The sequence below is a fragment of the Nematostella vectensis genome, chromosome 14, assembly GCF_932526225.1.
Source record: "Nematostella vectensis chromosome 14, jaNemVect1.1, whole genome shotgun sequence".
NCBI lineage: Eukaryota > Metazoa > Cnidaria > Anthozoa > Actiniaria > Edwardsiidae > Nematostella > Nematostella vectensis.
The window spans coordinates 3,752,731-3,770,635 of NC_064047.1; the positions used below are offsets into that span (position 1 = coordinate 3,752,731).

At 38.6% G+C, this 17,905-nt stretch overlaps 2 protein-coding genes and 1 long non-coding RNA gene across 10 annotated transcripts in view; 2 read left to right on the forward strand and 1 right to left on the reverse strand.

Moving 5' to 3' along the window:
* LOC5516654 overlaps window positions 1-17,905 on the forward strand; it is a 192,681-nt gene that overhangs the window by 74,755 nt on the left and 100,021 nt on the right. For 4 of the 5 annotated variants that reach the window (XM_048721472.1, XM_048721474.1, XM_048721473.1 and 1 more), the window contains exons 7-10: window positions 14,759-15,477; window positions 15,851-16,635; window positions 17,022-17,151; window positions 17,257-17,316. The exons of the other annotated variant lie outside the window; for it this stretch is intronic. In XM_048721472.1, coding sequence (XP_048577429.1) covers window positions 14,759-15,477; window positions 15,851-16,635; window positions 17,022-17,151; window positions 17,257-17,316 — 1,694 coding nt within the window. The remainder of the gene's footprint in view (window positions 1-14,758; window positions 15,478-15,850; window positions 16,636-17,021; window positions 17,152-17,256; window positions 17,317-17,905) is intronic. 5 annotated transcript variants of the gene reach the window in all.
* LOC116620805 (30S ribosomal protein S15) overlaps window positions 153-17,905 on the reverse strand; it is a 48,500-nt gene continuing 30,747 nt past the window's right edge. For 2 of the 4 annotated variants that reach the window (XM_048721484.1, XM_048721485.1), the window contains exons 3-6: window positions 2,320-2,368; window positions 2,049-2,115; window positions 1,682-1,740; window positions 153-1,395 (exon numbers count right to left, since the gene is read on the reverse strand). In XM_048721484.1, coding sequence (XP_048577441.1) covers window positions 1,165-1,395; window positions 1,682-1,740; window positions 2,049-2,115; window positions 2,320-2,368 — 406 coding nt within the window. In that variant the 3' untranslated portion in view covers window positions 153-1,164. Of the gene's footprint in view, window positions 1,396-1,681; window positions 1,741-2,048; window positions 2,116-2,319; window positions 2,369-2,819; window positions 2,897-4,963; window positions 5,097-6,500; window positions 6,685-17,905 lie in introns of those variants that run through there. The other 2 variants (XM_048721486.1, XM_048721487.1) reach the window with 2 other exon arrangements.
* LOC125559788 lies at window positions 7,307-9,731 on the forward strand. The gene is made up of 2 exons (XR_007306442.1): window positions 7,307-8,166; window positions 8,203-9,731. It is a non-coding gene; the product is annotated as an uncharacterized LOC125559788 (long non-coding RNA).

A 17,905-nucleotide genomic window follows, 5' to 3' on the forward strand; every position in this document is an offset into this window, starting at 1 on the left:
ACAAGCGCGGGTAGGAGAAAGAAGTCTGGAGGCTCTGGTACCCAGGGTATGAAGGTCCCACCATCAAAGCAGTATTAAGAAAATCCCTACTATGGCATAACTTTTTTCCATCTAAATAAAACTATAGCAACACAATATTAGAGACATTTTTAGTCTTGTATGTTTGAACTCTGAGTCAAACTATTTATTTGTGGTTTGTATCAATGCATCATTTTTTGCAAACATGTTTATTCCTGACCAAAAGTAGAAAACAATAAATGAACAAGTAAAACGGTTTATATTAGAAAAGGTATTTGTTAATTACATACAAAATGAATGTACACACAGAGATTAACATAAATGAACAAATTGAAGAAATTTGTTAAATAAAACAAATGTACATACAAAGTTTTGAGAATAGATTACCATGATTATCATCAATTTATCAGCCATTCATTTTTCTTGAAACAACAGACCATTCCAGCTACAGTATAAGCTTGCATGCGCGTTTTTATAGTAACCTACCTCAACTACCAGAATGCAGCATGCAAATTTTTAAGCTTGCACCAAACAAAGCGTGCTTCATGACGGTAGATGAGGTAGGTTGAGCGCACGTGCATGCTTATACCTGGGTGGCCTATTGGCACGGCGAGCAACTTGAAGTATTATTATTTGAATTTTATTTTAAGGAAACGAAATTGATCTTGAGGACTTCAAAACACTAAAAGGCCCACAGTAAATGGCTCTTCTGTTGTGTAACCCTGCCACTTGTGGCGAAAATAAATAAAACTCAAATTTTAAGTAATGGGGGAATGGAAAAAAATTGTCAATCAATGGCTGTTGTTTTTAGGGGGAAGGGAGCAAGCAAGGGGTACAATTTTCTATAAGAAAAATATCTGAATAATTTTTTTAACCACTACCAGTTTAAGTACATTTTCTTTCCCCACTTTGTTTCCATTTGGTTATGTATTGACTGCAGCACTGATTTGAAACTATAAAAATCTTTCCACGATCAATTTATTTAATATAAGAAACAGTTTCTTTGGCCTTGAATGGTTCTTACTTTGAGGGTGCTTATTCTAGGCTACAGGTTTTTATACTGTACTAGGTGTAAGGTTTTAACTGTACCCAACTTTTTTCTCGGCATGAGCTAATTTCTGTGCTCTGTGAAATACATGTCTTTTCTCAAGTGATAATTTTCCTGTCCAGGAAGCTCCTCTTCTCCTTAACTTCCACACCAATCTTAAATTTCCTAAACTTGTACTTATTCCACTTGCTATGAGGGCTTTCTAGCTCAGGTATATTCAGCTCTTGAAGGAGTTGAAGGTAACCTGGAAAATCCTTGTTTTTTAGATGCTTCAGCTTTTTCTTACGCTGGTCTGTCAGCCAGTGTAGAAACACTTTGTTGTGTTTATCCTACAAGAAAGGTAAAACAATTACAACTGATGGAATCCAACCCACCAACTGACCATCCTTCTGTTACTTGTTCAAAGAAAAGTCTTCTTTCTAGGGACAAAATTTTGCATCCCAAATATACAGTACATACAACGCTTACTAAACCCCAAAGAGGCAAAGTTTTTAAACCCTAAAAAAATACAGGCAAAAAAATTAGAACACTTAAAAGATATCAAACCTGCTTCCAGGTCATGCCAATATCAGAGCAGCCCTCCCCTCCCCTCCCCCCTGGGATATCAATACTTACTTTTGGTCTTTCTTTCATGTGTCTTTCAAGTGTGTTGATCTTCAAAGTCAGTTCAGCAACTAAAAGAAAGTTTACACAGAAATACAAAAACAACTTAACAAAAATGCTGCAAGAAACAAACATTTATGCCAATACCTCCCAACCTTTTAGAATGCCCCTAAGAGCCTTAAAACATGAGTAACATTAAATTGACACAATTTAGGTTGTAAAGGACAGAAAAACTGGAGGTTACTCTTCCTCAAAGCAAAAAAAAAAAAAAAAAAAGAATTGATTATTACTAGTCTCCTTTCCCCCCACCAAGCTTGGTTTGTGGCAGAGACCTGCATGACTCCAACACAATCGGCTGCATAGGAGACTAGTCAATTACCAGATCTTTGTGAGTAGCCTTCATAGTTGTTTTTCACTTCTTGTTCTTCAACTTTTCTCTTCTCAAACTGTAAAATAAAAATTGGAAAATTGGAACTTGCATCATAAGGTTTGGCCTGGATTTGATTATGTGACTGAAAGCTTAAAGTGAGGAATAACGTAAGATAAAGATTGGGATGCAAGGGTTTTTCGCCATTTATGTTTGATGTGGAATTGTGCTAAAAAATGTGTATGTGGGATCAAATCCTCATCAAAACATTTATGTTTCATACCCTGTTCGCGTTCTCAAGACTGAAGATTCTTTTCACATTCTCTGGTGCCCTGAGTACAGAATAAAGAATGAGAGTCAGATAACTTGCATGAGCCAGCCAGACATATTGCAAGTGCATGTGACTTTGTTCTCGAATGAGAGTCAGATGACTTGAATGAGCCAGCCAGACATATTGCAAGCATAAGTGACTTTGTTCTCGATTGCCTTTTTAAAAGTGTGAGTCTCAATTTCCATGTGTTGAGTTTTTAAATAGGGCTTAAACTAGTGAGTGGAGGTTATGATACTTGGTGCCAGTACGGTATCTTTAATTCTAGGATGGAATGAAATTCACCTTGATTCGAGTGCATTATTCACTACTATGATGAATATCTGAGTTGCATAGGATTTGTAACCATTAAAACCACGCAACAGGCAAGCCAACAGACTTCTATATGAGCTACATACTTTTTCCCCTTTGGTTTGCAAATTTTAGGAAGTGCAACTGCAACTTGACATACTTACGCTTCAAGCTCTTTTGATATTCTCATAACCACAAATCCACTTTCTTCCCATGGAAGAGTCTGTTGTTGTTAGGTCATCTATGAAAAGCAATAAACAATTACAAACAAAATTCATAGCGTGTTTAGCCACAGTTGTCCCCAAGCTGCAGTGGATGTGTTTTGTGTCTGTAAAACCTACGATGAGTAATTGCTTGTTAACATTCAATTGAGTAATTTGAAGAAGTTCAAGGGGTTACCTACACAAGTTACCTACCCATTGCATAGTCACTATTTGAGAAGATTGTTAAAAATCTCAAATAATAGAAAAAAGCTGAGAACTTGACCCAAAGTGTTTACTAATTGAAAAACTAGAAATATTCTTTATTTCTCAGGCATCCATCGCAAGATACAGTAGTGACAAAAAATCAATTCTTTGACTCAAAAGATGTGAGGACAGAAAATTGCAGTAAATTGTGACAATAACTGCCATGCAGCTCCCAACAAGTGTGACACATGAGTTTTGTATTTGTTACAGAGAAGAAACTACATTTTCAGCAATTATTGTCTGTGTTATTTCAGTTAAAAATAAGCATAATTTTTGCATTGTTTTCACAAATCTGCTGTCTGATAATAGGTAGTAATAGCATCCGATAATAGGTAAAAAAAAAAACACTATTTGTCATTTAGGTTGTAGTACAAACCTAGGCTGTCCAATAACAAGTATAACGACCATTCATGAGTAAGAAAAGTTTTTTCATAAACTCATTTGAATTCTGAGATGGTAATAAAACAAAATATTTAAAAAGAGTAGGAAAACCTTGTAAAGCAGAGGATTTTATTTGAAAAAAACAAACTATCATTATGTTTATCATTTTAAGTTTTAAAAAGAGAAACATACTCATGGGAATGCCATTGAAGCAGCAAATGTGCCAAAAACAACCCACAACCTAAAAAAGTCTGCTATATTTTGCAGGTTTGTTTTCGTGAAGCTGAACAATTAGTAGTATCAGGTTTAGATACTAAGATTACAGGAAAATTTGTAGCCACACAATGATCTTCATCAACAACTAAGAAGACATGAAGAAGGGGACTAGTATATAATAATAATAATTTAACAATAATTATTTATTTATAAAGCGCTTAAAACTATGTTAATACATTCTAAAGCGCATATTTTAAAGCATGCACATATATTTTCTTATGTGTTTTGGTTGACATCTCGATCTACGTCACAAATGACCCTGGCCTTCTTTTTCACAGTTTTTTTTTTCCGAAGGTTCACCAAAATATGTAACTCAATATCGCAGGTTCTATTAACCCACACTAACACATAGCCTCCTCCACAGGCATCTCTTCTAACGGTAAGAAAAAGCGTTCTTTTTTCGATGCGGTATTCCTGTGGCGAATAGAGGAGAAAAATAACGCAGGGGGGAGGGGGGGGGCGAAAAAAAGGAAGAAGAAAGAGAGAGATGCCTACCATATATTGACACACTGGATGACATCTGCGCATGTGGCACTGCGCATAACGTTTTCTACCATCTATGGGAGGTTAATTAGGAATTTGTAAAGAATATGATACTAACCAGGAGGAAGAGTAGAAATTCATCCACATGTGGATCGTTTTATTGAGTCTCTCACTGAGACGAAGCAATTCGAAAACCTAAAGAATTCATGGCCACATCCAAACTTATTTGCATTTCCATTGTATTTATTGCGCTGTTCTATAGTAATCAAGGTGCGAAGTCCTGTATTCTATAGTTGGTCCGAAATTCGGGTTTATGCTTCTGTGCTTAGAACGCTAAAGACCTAAGACGGCGAAGCCTCAATTGAAGTGAAAACCGAGACGGCGAAGTCTCAATTGAAGTGAAAACTCTAAACCAAGCTGAAAACATCCAAGTCAATAAAGACAACAGAACAGTGCTGATCGAGCTTGATCACGTTGCCGCCGGTGAAGGCAAACATTCAGCATCGAATTCGCTTTTTAGAATCTATGGTTCCTTTCTTTTCAATAACTTCCTGTAAACCTTGTTGTATCCCATACTAGCAAATGTCAAATGGCTTTTGACATATCTAGGAATGAGTTCGCTTTGAAGTAGAAGCTTCGCGTTCGCTTGCCATGTTTTTTTTCGCAACTAACAAGGATTTTTTTGTTGCGACATTAGTTACCTGTGTCACCCCCGGTCAGGTAGGCAACGTGTCGTGTCCACTGAGGCGACACGCAATGTACCAACCGTTCGATATATGGCAGGCAACTCTTTTATCCCCTCCTCCCTCCCCCTCGGTACCAGTATCCCGCGTCCTAAAAACGCAAACATAGGTATCCCAAATCTGAATAAAGGCCATTACAGAGTATAGTAGAGCTGCCTGAGAAGGAGGCTAACTAACACACATCTTTTGGAAATCATAAGGGGAAAATGTTCAAGAGAATTGAAAACAGAATTCTCTGTATTCTCCCGCATTGGCATTCTTGGTTTTTTTTTACACATATTTACTGTATTTCACAAGATTTTTGTCCAAGTTGGGTCGACAGCTATGACGTTTATAAACACCCGGCCCTACCAATCGATAAAAATTGATCATTGGAAACTAATCGAATTAATCAATATTAATCTATATTAATCAGTTGATTATTACTGATTGATATTGGAAATCGATAATAAATCGATACTCACAGCCCAAGAGTACTCAATCATATTGACTATTATCGATTAATATCGGGTTTTATTGATTTCTTATATTTCTTATATAGGACAACACGATCGAAAAAGATGTTCTTGCATGTGGCGATCAATAAAAATTTGATTGCAATGGAATAAGCAAAACATTATAGTCAGAGACAGATAAAAATTAACTAAGGACATTATTTCTACAGTAGGGAACGAAGTTAGTGGAGTAGAGTTTATAGTGCAAACGTCCGCGTCCTTTACTGAGGGTGAAACTTAAAATTGTCACGTCATGGTTTTATGGAAAACGGCTGAAATCTATCAGACAGAATGCATTTCGCCTTGCTGCTATTGAATTCTTAACCAAATTCCATTGTTTTCTGCCGTCGTCGTTTCTCAAGCTCCCTGATTCATCTAGATCAACACAATGTTGATTCAGATGCCATACCAATTGCGTCGTTCCAATGGGTCAAAAAGTTACTGTTGCATTGCAAAAACCAAAACAAATGCGGCACAACAAGGCTCGACGTTTAAAACAGTGTCGAACTTTTGCAGTGCCGCATGTAATTGGTTTAGACGTCGAGGTTTGGCGCGGAAGAAGCGCGGCTCGATATCTTGTATATCTTGAATGTGGTTTGCATGGTAAAATTGAGCCCTTTTGAAGCACGATAAAGACTCACTTTGTTTATCTTACCTCGTTTATCTGATTTTATTTTTTGAAAAAGCAGTCAAACAATTTATCATGTCGGTTAAGGATGATACATTTTGACGGAATTGAAGAAATCGATATTTATCAATATAATCAATAATAATTGATAAGATTTCAATATTTTTTGATAAAAATCGATAATAATCAATACTCACACAGTTTCACGTTATTGAAACTGTATAAGTATCGATTTCTATTGATTTCAGATATTTATCGATTGATTGATTTTGATTTTTGATCGATTACTATTGATTATTATTGATTATCGGAATTACCGATTGGTAGGGCCGGGATAAACGGTTAGGTGGAAAAGAATACGACATATATTTACCTTGAGGTTTCACAGCAGAAAAAGCTCGAATTTGAGCTACGTTCACGAAACTAGATCGCAGTAAAGTTCGACTTGCAAGTGAAAGTTTTATCATAGTGTTTTCTAGTCCAACCTTCTAACATAACTTCTCTAAAGCCATTGCTTTCACAAGGGAACCGCCATCTTGGAAACAAATAGCGGCCAGCTATCGCAGGCTCACAACAGGTGGCCCGACAAACAATTTTAATTAAATTAAAAATTAAATTAAAATTAAAATTAAAATTAGAATTAAAATTCACCCAGACTTCCCACAGCCTGCGCGTCGCAAAGAGTTGTGGGAAGACGTAACGAGTCCAGAATTCGTGGAAAAGCGGAAGTAATTTATTCTAGATTCCAAGCAGTGAAACGCTCAATACAACGGCTACTGCTTGGATTCTAAACGTATTCGCGATTCGAGGGACATAAATCGAAAGATGTTTTTTGAAGTCCCAGTCCCGAAGTGAATTCAAAATGTCTATATACCACGACGAGTATGGACACGCTCATCGATGCTATGATGACTATTTTGATAATTCTTCATCTTCGCCGCCCAAGGCTTTGCCAACGCTGGTTGACAGCTGCTGCAAAATTCTTTCTGCAAATTTCCCCATCAGTTATGTACAAGACCAATGGAAAACAGTCCCAGACGAGCTTCAGTTGAAAGTGATCTCAAGTTCTTTCCCTGCAGAGTTTCCTGCTACTGTTGGATCATCAAGTTCAGATTCTTCTAATCGTTATTGCATACCTACCATCATCCAAACAGGTAAACATGGTCTAACCTAACCAAATGCTTATCGCCTTGTGACAAAGAGTAGATTCAATTCAAAACGACATAAATTAGACATAATTTTAAATTCTTTTATTTAGTTTACATAATCTAAGAGATAACTACAGGATAAGCTGGCTTTTCAAAAGAACCTTATCAAAAAAATTAATGCACTAGTCAATTGAAACCACCAGGGAAGGGTGGGGGATTAGACTTTGATCCTGTAGAAAACAGAGAAAAGCTCCCACCCCCTCGGGGAAAAACTGCAGTCAAATGCCCCTTCCCCTCAGGATGCAAACTATAGGAAACTACCTGGCATTTGAGATAACAAGTCATCTTAAATATCTTTCAAAGCAAGTGCACTTAACTGAGTACATTTGTACCAATAACAATTAAGATTATCATTACTAAAAAATGGAAAAATAAATAATCTTCATTTTGCATTAGTTATCACTCATATTTGTTTTCGCACATATTGTCGTGCAGCTTGACATAGTCTAATACACAGAACTGCTTGCTACAGAAGAAAGTCTCAAATCAGAAACTGACTTGACCCACTTCCCCGGGACCATGGGGGTGGGGGTTTCAAATGACAAAGTGCATAATTAAAAATTTTAATTTACTGGAAAGATCACTTAAATATTGATTGGCAAAATTTTTTTGATATAACTTATGTGAAACCTATAGAATTTAAGGTACAATACAACTCTTGCACATTTATATATATCGTTCGAGAAATTCTTTCAAACAGCTCCGGAAGAACTTTCTGGATCCAATGTACGAAAGCTGATGAAACTCTGAGTAGGATTTTGTGCGATTTCGGTTTGCAGGGACACTATCCAAAAACCTCAAACGCACCGATACGGAGGGTACAAAATGCAGGTTGCAGGTCGGATGAAGGTTGAGTACAAAATGCAGGTCGGGTGATTTTATAGTTTTTGTAGCTACTTCGCATGTTCGAGTAGATGCTATGTCATCACGTCGAAAAAAAAAAAAAGAAAGAATTAAGATTTGCCGCGGTGTTTGCTGGGAAAATTTGACTTCGGGATATGATCGTTACGAAGCGCCAGCCTAGAATCACTTTATAAAGAAGAAGATATCAAAATAATCAAAAGATTTTGGGGTTTTTAAACAATTCTCACATATTCGCTCCTATGGTAGCTTGCTTTGATAAACTCGAACGCGGCTGCATTCTATTCACATTCCGAATGATCGTTCAAACTTTACGTCAAGTTATTGATTTATAAAGAGTTTGCAATACGTGCCCAAACACACGAGCTCATGTAAAAACGCTCTCATTTGGTCATTTCGAGTATTTAAGCTTGGGGTTTTTCGCCCGTATCCGATTCCTTTTGACATTAAATCAAGTTGCAAAGCTTTATTGAGGTTTTCTTCGCACAAGAACTTGCCCCCGTAAATTTACTTACGAATGATGATTTTGCACTTTTGATATTATATTAAGCAAAATACATATTGTACAAGAGTATTGTGATCAATTGTAGCAGGTATTTCATCTTTGTGAAAGAAAAAGTAACTGGAATTCGACATGCTCGACGTGTCTTTTCGAACAGTTCAATACAAACACTAATGAGATTATTTTTAGAATATTTATTTTATGGTGTTTTGTTTTGTGGCTAAGTGGTTTAGGTCAGTGATCGGAGTCCGTAAGTTGCATGAGACCACGGGTTCGATTCCTCCCCGCTGAATTTTTTTTCTTTTTTTTAATCTTTGGGAGTCTACCGTTCATCAATACTTTTTATAGTATTATTATACTAAGAAATAACCTAGAGATATATGATAACATGCACGTTACGGGCCTATTTTTTCTTTTTGTTTCTCTATCTCATTGAATTTCTAGGGCTCGCGTGACGCGTTAAAATATCGAATACTTAGATTTCCGTTTATTGCTAAGCAATGACGTGACCTTGGGAATAATACGAATATATCGCCAGCGATTTGCTGCACATCAAGCAAACTTGGGTCAAGTAACGTATAACAGTATAAATATCTCAGTAAAAATTGTATAACAACGTAAACCCACGAATTTTCCTCCCCTACATGTTTAACGTACCGGTGCACCCCCCTTTCTCCCCTTCGAAAATGTCTAGATCCACCCCTGCTGTCCATTGCACTTATCAAAAAAAGCTATATACTAGAATGTAAACCATTTATCTAATAGATACAGTCACCACATTTTGGAGTTTATTCAATTTATTTTTGGTTGATGAGCAGCAAATCAATGGCGAGATATACGTAGTTTTTCAACGGTCACGTGATCTGTGACGCAACCACCTATACATATTTTTTTCACTTGTCCATCTACCGTTATACATTAATTGACCCAAGTTTGGTTGATGTGCAGCAAAGTCACGGGATTGCTTATGCTTAGTTATGAAAGAGAATCTGAGCGTCACGTGAGCCGTAGAAATTGAATGAAATAGAGGAGGTAGAAAAAAAAACAGTAAAATCACCCGACCTGCATTTCGTACTCAAACTGCATCCAACGTGCACCCGACCTGCAACCTGTACCTGCACCCGACCTGCACCCGACCTGAACCCGACCTGCACCCGACCTGAACCCGATCTGCAACCTGCACCTGCACCCGACCTGAACCCGATCTGAACCCGACCTGCACCCGACCTGAACCCGATCTGCAACCTGCACCTGCATTCTGTACCCCTCCGGTTAACCGGCGAGATTTAAATAATAAGAACGTTCAGAATCCCGCTGTTTAACTTCACTGTTTAAGTTGACTGTTGTGTTTAGGTGCTAACATTTTCACGGTCTTTATCAAAATGTCTCCTTGCTAAACGAAAGAAAATTAAAACACACCCACACATAAACACACTGAACCTCAATCCACTAACACAGGACTAAAACTTTGCTTCACTTCTGTCACTTCCCTCCTCCCTCATATCTAATTACGCGTCCTCCGTGACTGCACACTCACTGATATTGTTTAAGGGGGTAGCAAACCAGAAACTATGGTAAGAAATGGACTGTGAAATGAGAATGTCAGGCCGATTTCAAATCCAGTATTTTGATCTGTTTCTCAGACAGTCCATATGGTTGTTCAATCCTTTGAATTTCACATTCGCATGTGTTGGATTTTCCTCCTTATATCTGAAAATAACTCATAGTGTTGGCAAACATTCCCTGCGATAAGCTGTACCGACATTCATTGCGAGCGGCAAATCAAAAGTGACGTCATTAACCGCAAAGCCAATAGAAGCCAGGAAACGAGGCTAAATAACTCGTTGTTTTTCAACATCATGCCTAAGGTGGTCTATTTCTACAATGATAGCACTCTGTTTTTTTTGTACAAACATTATGTTTTCCGGGAGCATATCCCCAGTTGACTGGAAACAAGGCATTCAATTCGATTACGTCATTTTTAATTAGCAATGTCAAACACAACACAAAAATCTATTTTTACGCATCTTTCTAGTTTGTAGAGAGTATTTACCCCATTTTACATTCTGCGTAAAATATTGCTAACCTGCTTAAAGGGCGATAAGCATTTACCATTTTTATGTTTTGCGTGAATCAGAGTCAGAGTCCAATGCGATCAAATGCAATCCTGTTTAAGTCCGCATAGCAAAAGGTAGCAAAGCGAAGCTTGAAGAATGGAGAAGAAAAATTAAAGAATGTTCTGATTATTTCTTCTTTTCCAACAGGTTGTGAAATAAGGGCTAACGTTAAAAACTCTTATTCAAGGGACTACTTTGTGACCGTTCACTTTGATCGTGGCAACTTTACCTCTGTAGACTGTACATGCAACTATCGTAAGAACAGGGCCAAGGATGATCCCATGAATAGATGGTGCGCCCATGTTAGGAAAGCAGTTGCTATGCGGATCAATTATCCTGAAAAGATTAAATATTACCTCAGTCCTATCAACGAGTCACTTCAGAAACTTGACAGAATAAAGCTCCTAAAGCTAACAGGCTCTCTTCTTAATCGATATTCCAACACTCCTGTTGTAGATTTTGCTCAAGAGCATCTCGATCAGCTATTGAACAAGAGCAAGAACAGCAAGGCTTTCATCGATGTTTCGGGTAACCCAATTCCATCAGCTAGTCCTTTTGTGGCTTGTTCTTCAAGCTCATCAGGTTTTGATTCTGTCACCCCTTTTTTGTCATCCCTGCCGTCTAAAAGATTCAAGATGTATCACGATCTTGAAGACAATTCGACATCGTCTTTAAAACGGACGACAGTGAAAGAGGCTTGCGTCAGATCGCTAGTGGACTGCTGCTGCAAAATTCTTTCTGCAAATTTCCCCATCAGTTATGTACAAGACCAATGGGAAACAGTCCCAGACGAGCTTCAGTTGAAAGTGATCTCAAGTTCCTTCCCTGTAGATAAAGAAAAAGTAATGAAAATTGCAAATTTTTGTCACCCTCTGACAGCTAGGTTGACACCTGAAAACATGAAGCAAATTGGTAAGTCCATTTAAAAGATCCTAAAAAAGGCTGTAAATATACTAAAATGCTCAATTATTTGTTATCTGAAGTAGCAAAGTTTTTTTCTCAGCCGAAACGGGGGTAGATTTAGGGACTTCTGTTTGTGAATTAGCACTAAAACGGCTAAACATTTGAAAATTTACCATTCATTTGTGACGCGTCTTTTTTTATTCTTTTCCTCAACTCTCTGTTTTCTGCGGCGTCCATGCGTGTTCAAAGCACATTTTAGTTAAAGTGTACAGTGCAAAACAGTGTGGTTGTGGTTATCTTCCAGGTTGTCGACTAAGTGCAAAGGTTTTTGGTTTGTTTTTTGTGACCATTTTCTTTGATCGCCGCAAGATCACTTCTGCCCACTGCTCATGCCAGTCACAGAGTCCTTGGTGCCAACATGTGCAAGAGACAGCTCTTGAAAGGATTTGCCATCCCGAGAGAGCAACCTACCACCTACCAATCACTGACTCACTTTATCAATTGAACAAAGATGAACTTCTCAAGTTGGCAAGCATGCTTTTGAATGATCCTGATAAGATTGAAATGGTAGACAATGCCTTTCAGTTGATGGATGAGCTGTTGAACAAGAATGGCCAGCATTGCCATGCAGAAATCAATGTCATGGATGGGGTGCCAGACGCTACCACAGGACCAGGTATTTATTTAACGACCACTCGATGGTCATTACATGGCGTGGCTAATTTGAGATAGCCCTCGATATTATATTATCACACCACATTATATTATCAGTTTTCCGTTGCTTGTAATTTCGAAACTCTTCAAATCGTCAAACATTTCCATTACCTCCCCCTTCAAAGTGCATTTGTATACCCTTTTGTAAATATGAATATCAATATGGCTTTTGGAAATTGTACGACACACGGTGACATTACAACTACTTATACCGCTCTAGAAAATGGTTTTGTTCTATGTTAATCGTTATATGCTTTTTAGGTTTTCAATGAAATTATATACATTTCTCAAATAATTGAGAATGTAGAGAAATCACAAAGAATAAAGTCCAACGCAAAGAATTTGGATTTTAAGCTCTTTGACCAATAATTTAAGGTCTGCCTGTTGCCTTTCTGTGGTTTTGGATATTCTTCTTAATGTTTTCAGTGTTCGATGTCACCCCAAGGTGCTGACCATTCAAAGGACGCTGTGTGTTTATATATTTTAAATTTAGTTGTTCAAATCGAGTGAACCGCTTATATTTGTTTGAAATGAGTCCTTGTGCTCAAAGCTCTGAATGCATAGAATGATCCGAAATCTAACAATGTTAATGTTTCTTCCATTTCAGGTGTTGATGAAGAAAGTCATTGGGTGATATCTAAAGCAGATATCTCTCAATTCTTCATTGCAACCTACAGATTAGAGAAACCCCTTATTCCTGAAATCAAAATATCTTCAAACACTCCTGCCAGCCCTTCATACACTCAAGAATCTCAAGAGCCCCAAGAGGAAACCCGCCATTGCAAGAGACCTTTCAGAATCAGTAGCCCTGTAATAAAAGGTGAAACCATTAGAATGTTCATATTAGAAAGCAATGATAAAATAGTTTCAAATCACGCCACCTATGAATAAGGCACTGACCAATCAAAAAGCATGTAATTCCGTTGAAGGACGGAAACCAGAGAAAGTGGTTAAGTTAATTATTGACGACAGTCAATACAGCAGAATAGTGAATATCGCATCAGTAAATGGGCTACCTGTGGTAAATGGTGTTATAAACGGAGTTTAGATATCACAGGAAACTCTCTTTTTTCCAGGCACCTGCACGGAGCATTTCCGCAGCAATTACCTCCCTACTGAACTTTTGGATACAGTCTATAGTCTCCTCTATGAAGACATTGACGAAATACTCCTTATCATGACAAAGACCCTTGTTGATCATCTGGAAAATAATGAATGGACATGGAGGACAGGCTCTCTGTATCTATCCATAGAAAATGAAAATGTTTATGCAAAATCGTTATGGAGGACACAGTCTCTTGATCTACCCATAACCTCGCTCGCTATGTCGTTCACTGCTACTCCTTTCAGGTAAAAATGCACTATACACGTCCCCCCCCCCCCATTGAAAGTGTGTATAATACAAACCAGGAGAATCAGATACGTATTTTATCATTATTTAAAAGCGTTGGACAACGCAATATGCATTTCTCCAAAAAGTATTTACCCTAAAATGATTATTGGTCGTGTATTTTGATACCTCGTAAAAGATTAAGGTCATCTTACCACCCTGAGATATTTTTTAAATCATAACTTCTTTGACATCTTCAGTTGTGGGACGCTGTGTGATGAGCTGTCCAGACTTTGGCTGCTGGTTGTCCTCAATCCCAAGATGTCACACAGAAGGAAAGACGTTCTGACTGGATGGCTTGAAGAATTGGATTTGGAAAGTAAGTTGTCACGTTAATCTCGCCAAGATGAAACAAAGGATAAACGAAATTCCTTAATGGGAAGGAAGTTTAGGTGAAAAAGGACGTATACACCTATTTCATAAAAGGTTGCACTCGAGAGTCAATGTGTCGTAACCCGCGGTGGTACATGGGTAGCGCATAAACGGCTAAATCTTGTATCTGAAAGCCATGTGAATGTCCATAAGGACATAAACAAGAATTCTACAGCTTTTGAAACCTGTATTTGTATTTCATTCACGCTTATTTACTTGATACCCCTGAAGCACTGCGAGTTACGATACACAGATTCTAGGAGTGCAACCTTCGTTTCATAAACGTGCGTTTTAGTCAGGTGTGGATCCAGAAGTTCTATATAGAGGGGAGCAAGGTTTTCAGGAATGGAGGACGGATTCGTTGTTCCTTCATAGATTTCCTTATATATGTTTTGTTGTTATTTTTAAGCCAAATATATGGAAGTAAGGGGGCGGGGCGGGGCCGTTCGACCCACCTATAGATCCGCCCCTGTTAGTTATTATTGTACATTTATATACCGCAATCAATCAGTGTACCTCTCTAGGTTATTTCAGATATGACAACACTGAATGCGAGGTCTGTAGTTTGCAGGGTCTTCAAGGATAAGCATCTTTTGCCTTGGATCGGTGTTGAGATCGCTCTTAACGTTTTACGGAATGTGGATTTGACAAGAGACGAGCTGAGATGCATAACAAACGAAGATGTTCCCTTGGCTACTGTCTCGGCAGTTAAAATGGTCCAGTTCAACCTCCAAAAATCAGACGTCGAACCAAATGAGCAAAGGGTTCGGCAGCCGCACACAATAAGGATTGGCACCGTGGATTTGGAAATTCAGACATGGTGTGCCATTATCCAAGCATTGCAGTTTCGTCAATGCGATGCTGCGGCTACAAACTTGGCATTTGAAATCTCTGCAGCTTTGGTGAGCTGCTTCTTGGGTCAGATCCTTGGTCACTGCGACACTGACAAGTTGCCCTTCACGTTATGTGATCTCGCTGGCAGATCTGACTCCAAGTCGTACAGTCTTGAAGCAATGGAAGACGAGAAAGAGAGCAAACGCCCAGAACCTATTTGGCCACGAGATACCATTGTGGACGTCTCCACATTTGCTTTCCTGTTTGATGTCCTGAGTGTGGATGAAAGATTGACACAAGCGGCATTTGCACATCATCGCAAGTGTATTCTGAAAAGGCCTGACCACGACGAGGAAGCCATGAGAGGAATACATTCGGGAAATGAGATCCGGGATCTTATAGGACTGATTGGGCTGTTTCTTCCAAGAGTGCCTCTGCCTTTAACTGACGTAAGTTCTATAGATACAGTACCACCTAACTCGAACTTGGATTTTGCAAGATTTCGATTGGACTGGGTCGATTAAACATTTAAGATGAGCAAACTGTTATCATCTGTATATGCTTGATTTTACCACTCAATAATGTTTTTATTTAAAGAAGAATCACAATTACTATTGTGATTACTATTTTGGGGAGGACAGAGAAAAAAGCTTGAGCTAACAGGGAAAATCCGGGTTTTTGTTTAAGTTATGAGTAGTAGCTGAAAATAAAACGAAATCCAAAGGTAATTTTACACTGATATTTGTTTTTTCTTAAAATTATTTTAGGTTAAAATGATGTGTATAAAAATGGCATTAAAGTGCATGTATTTTGTATTGTCAGACTGATCAGTTTGACGCTGATAATTGGCTCGCAGTTCAACTGATGTCCAGACCAATCACTCTGAATTGGATGGTTCTCTGTCAGATAGCACAGTTCGTCCGCGACCACACAGCACACTGGTACCTGGCCCCGCCCAGCTCGCTCATTCGGGTCATCCTGTACCACGCCCCTTCGGACGCAGAAACCCTGAAGCTGGTTCTAGGACCTGTACTTTGTTGTCTTAGCTTTCCTTGTCCCAAGGCGGCGGAGACGAAGTATTTAGTGCTTTTGAATTCACTGAATTCTCAACTCGTTGAAGAACTAGCAGTATTGGCGATCCTCAGATTAAGCGACTATGTAGATCTCCAGAAGATACTTGACGCAATCTTTACCCAAAATGGATACCTTAGAGAGAAGTTATTCAACATTGCCAAGTCTCTACGAATCAGAATGCTCCACAGTCCCATCAGTGTACAATGTGACACCGATAGATTGTCGTACGTAGCAAGAGCTTTGAAGGTCAAAAAAAGTGAGATTACTTTACGTTCTTACTCTCCGGACCATGATAATCAAGCCAAAGAGCAGAAATTGATGCGGCCCATATTCGAGCTATTAACCGATAGATTGTCGTACCTAGCAAGAGCTTTGAAGGTCAAAAAAAGTGAGATTACTTTACGTTCTTACTGTCCGGACCATGATATTCAAGCCGAAAAGCAGAAATTGATGCGGCCCATATTCAAGCTATCAGAGCACAGTCTGAGACTGAGCAAGTCGTGCAAGGGATATTCCAGGTCTAACGATCTAAGGTAGATAAATGTCATCTCCACGCCCTGGAAATACCTCTGATGATTCATCTTTTTTTTCTGAGCGGTAGGGGGTTACAGTGCGCGCTTTTGAGAAAGCTATCCAATCTGGATAAGAAAATGGCATTCACAAGCTATTGACTATTTCTATCCCTACCCAAAAAAATGATGCGACTTTGCATTTAACATTCGGCTAAAATATAAAGTTTCAAGAAGTTTACTTTTATTGTTAGCTGTAGACTGCAAAGCATGGGGGTATTCCTAACAAAAGGGACATGTTAAAAGCAGCTGTGAAGAGGGCTGCAGTGGCACTCAATGATCATGATACTTATTATTTGTAGGTTACTTTTGATTGTTGCTGATGCGTTTTATTGTAAACATCTTTCTAGCTGGCTGACGGAGCGAGTTCTGGAGATGGGAGAGCAAGGATTCTCTTTCTTCCTCACTTGCCTTGGTGGTGACTTGAGTGAGATGATAACAGCTGGAGAGGCTTTTCAGATGTGCGAAAAGTTCCTTGAGGTACCATTGTGTATTGCTAGATGATATCATGAAAGAGGATATCAAATTGAATGATATTCCTGGATAACTTTTTATTTCTCGTAACTTCCTGTTTATCTCTTCAAGAAATTCAAAATCTTCTTCCCGCTGGATGCGCCAAACAAAAAGACACCGGATCGTCCTGAGGTGAGAAATGAGATAATCATTTTGTCATAGAAGAAGAAAAGATGGCAAAGCAAGTACTTGACGTTTTCTTTTAACTTTTTTTTGAGAACTTGAAAATATTACATGATGAATTTTTCGTTTTGGAGTTGTTTTCTTGCCGTTGTAAATCCCTTTTCCACTCTTGATTTCCTCTTTAACTCGTGCTTGCAAAGCATTTACGAGTTATTGGAGGGACTTCGGATCGGATGATTGGAAGGATAACCCGTAAACTTTTTGTGGACTTTCTGTGCTTTCGCAACACAGCAATCCTTAGATCATCCTATAAGCGTCCGGTGTTCAACTTCCGGTTAAAGCTCAGTACTATATAGCCTCGTTCCCAGGCTTCTCCTTTGTCAGCTCTTTTTCCTAGGCCCCATGATGCAACGCGGTATTTTGTTTTCAAAATGGCGGAATGTTGTAGCGCTGATACTGCTTGGGAAAGCGGCAAATCAAACGTGACGTCACTAACGAGAAGCCGCGCAGCGAAAAGGAGCCTGGGACGAAGCTAAGGACCATAAATGTGGGCATCGACCTGTGACCGATACGGTCATTTCTTAATAAAGCCGTTAAG